Genomic DNA, 1,053 nt, shown 5'->3' on the forward strand with positions numbered 1-1,053 from the left:
CTGATCTTTGGATCTTTCTATTCATCAAAGAATCCAGAAAATATTTACTCAACTGTTTTAAATATTGATAATAATAATAATTAAAAAATGCTTCTTGAGCAGCAAATCAGCATATTAGAATGATTTCTGAAGATCATGTGACACTGAAGACTGGAGTAATGATGCTGAAAATACAGCTGCGCATCACAGAAATCATTTAAAAATATATTCAAATAGAAAACAGTTATTTTAAATAGTAAAAATATTTCACAACATTACTGCTTTTGCTGTACTTTGAATCAAATAAATTCAGGCTTGGTGAGCAGAAGAGACTTCTTTATAAAACATTAAAAATCTTACTGTTCAAAAACTGTTGACTGGTAGGCTATATAGATTACAGAAATGTTATATTGTAATGTGTTATATATATATCTCTCTCACTTCTGAAATGATGGCTACGCCCCTGCACTCACCCGTTTGATGGACTGCACCACCTCGTTCACGTGTGATCTGTTCATCTTCATCTTTTTCCTACAAAACAGGATGATTTTTCCTTTCAGTGTCAAGCACGTCTGGTCATGATCTTTATCACACTGGCCACTAGCAGTCTTATTACTACAGGTTTTCCTCCATTTCTGTCACTGATGGAGATTGGGTTTCTTTGACTGATTGCACAGACACTATTGAAGAGAGCTGAACTGATGAAGACATCACTGAATCATCAATCAACTGACTTTAGCTGAAAAATGACTGCGTTATTGTCTTCTTGCATTATTGACATAGATATAGACTGTAAAGCTGCTTTGACACGATCAGTACTGTATAAAGCGCTTTATAAATAAAGGGGACTTGACTTGACTTGAGGCCTCAAGCTGTAAACTCTGACTGGTTAGCAGAGCTGAGGATCCATGAACACATGATCTGAAGACCCGCACAAAGACTGCTGGGAAACGGCAGATCACTCACTCCTCAGTCAGAGTCTTCTCCAGCGTTCGGGCTTCTTGAAACTTCTCCTGTCGTCTCTTGTCCATCCTTTTCTTCAAGTCTTTGTTTTCTCTGAAAAAAGGAAACCAC

General features: G+C 37.0%; 1 protein-coding gene across 1 annotated transcript in view; it reads right to left on the reverse strand.

Annotated features, from left to right (window-relative positions):
• Window positions 1–1,053, reverse strand: part of plcb1l (phospholipase C beta 1-like) — a 90,263-nt gene that overhangs the window by 12,539 nt on the left and 76,671 nt on the right. Inside the window, exon 29 of the mRNA XM_016448824.1 lies at window positions 453–510. Coding sequence (XP_016304310.1) covers window positions 453–510 — 58 coding nt within the window. The remainder of the gene's footprint in view (window positions 1–452; window positions 511–1,053) is intronic.

This window comes from Sinocyclocheilus anshuiensis, unplaced genomic scaffold (genome assembly GCF_001515605.1).
Source record: "Sinocyclocheilus anshuiensis isolate Anshui unplaced genomic scaffold, SAMN03320099.WGS_v1.1 scaffold519, whole genome shotgun sequence".
In the NCBI taxonomy this organism is placed as follows: domain Eukaryota; kingdom Metazoa; phylum Chordata; class Actinopteri; order Cypriniformes; family Cyprinidae; genus Sinocyclocheilus; species Sinocyclocheilus anshuiensis.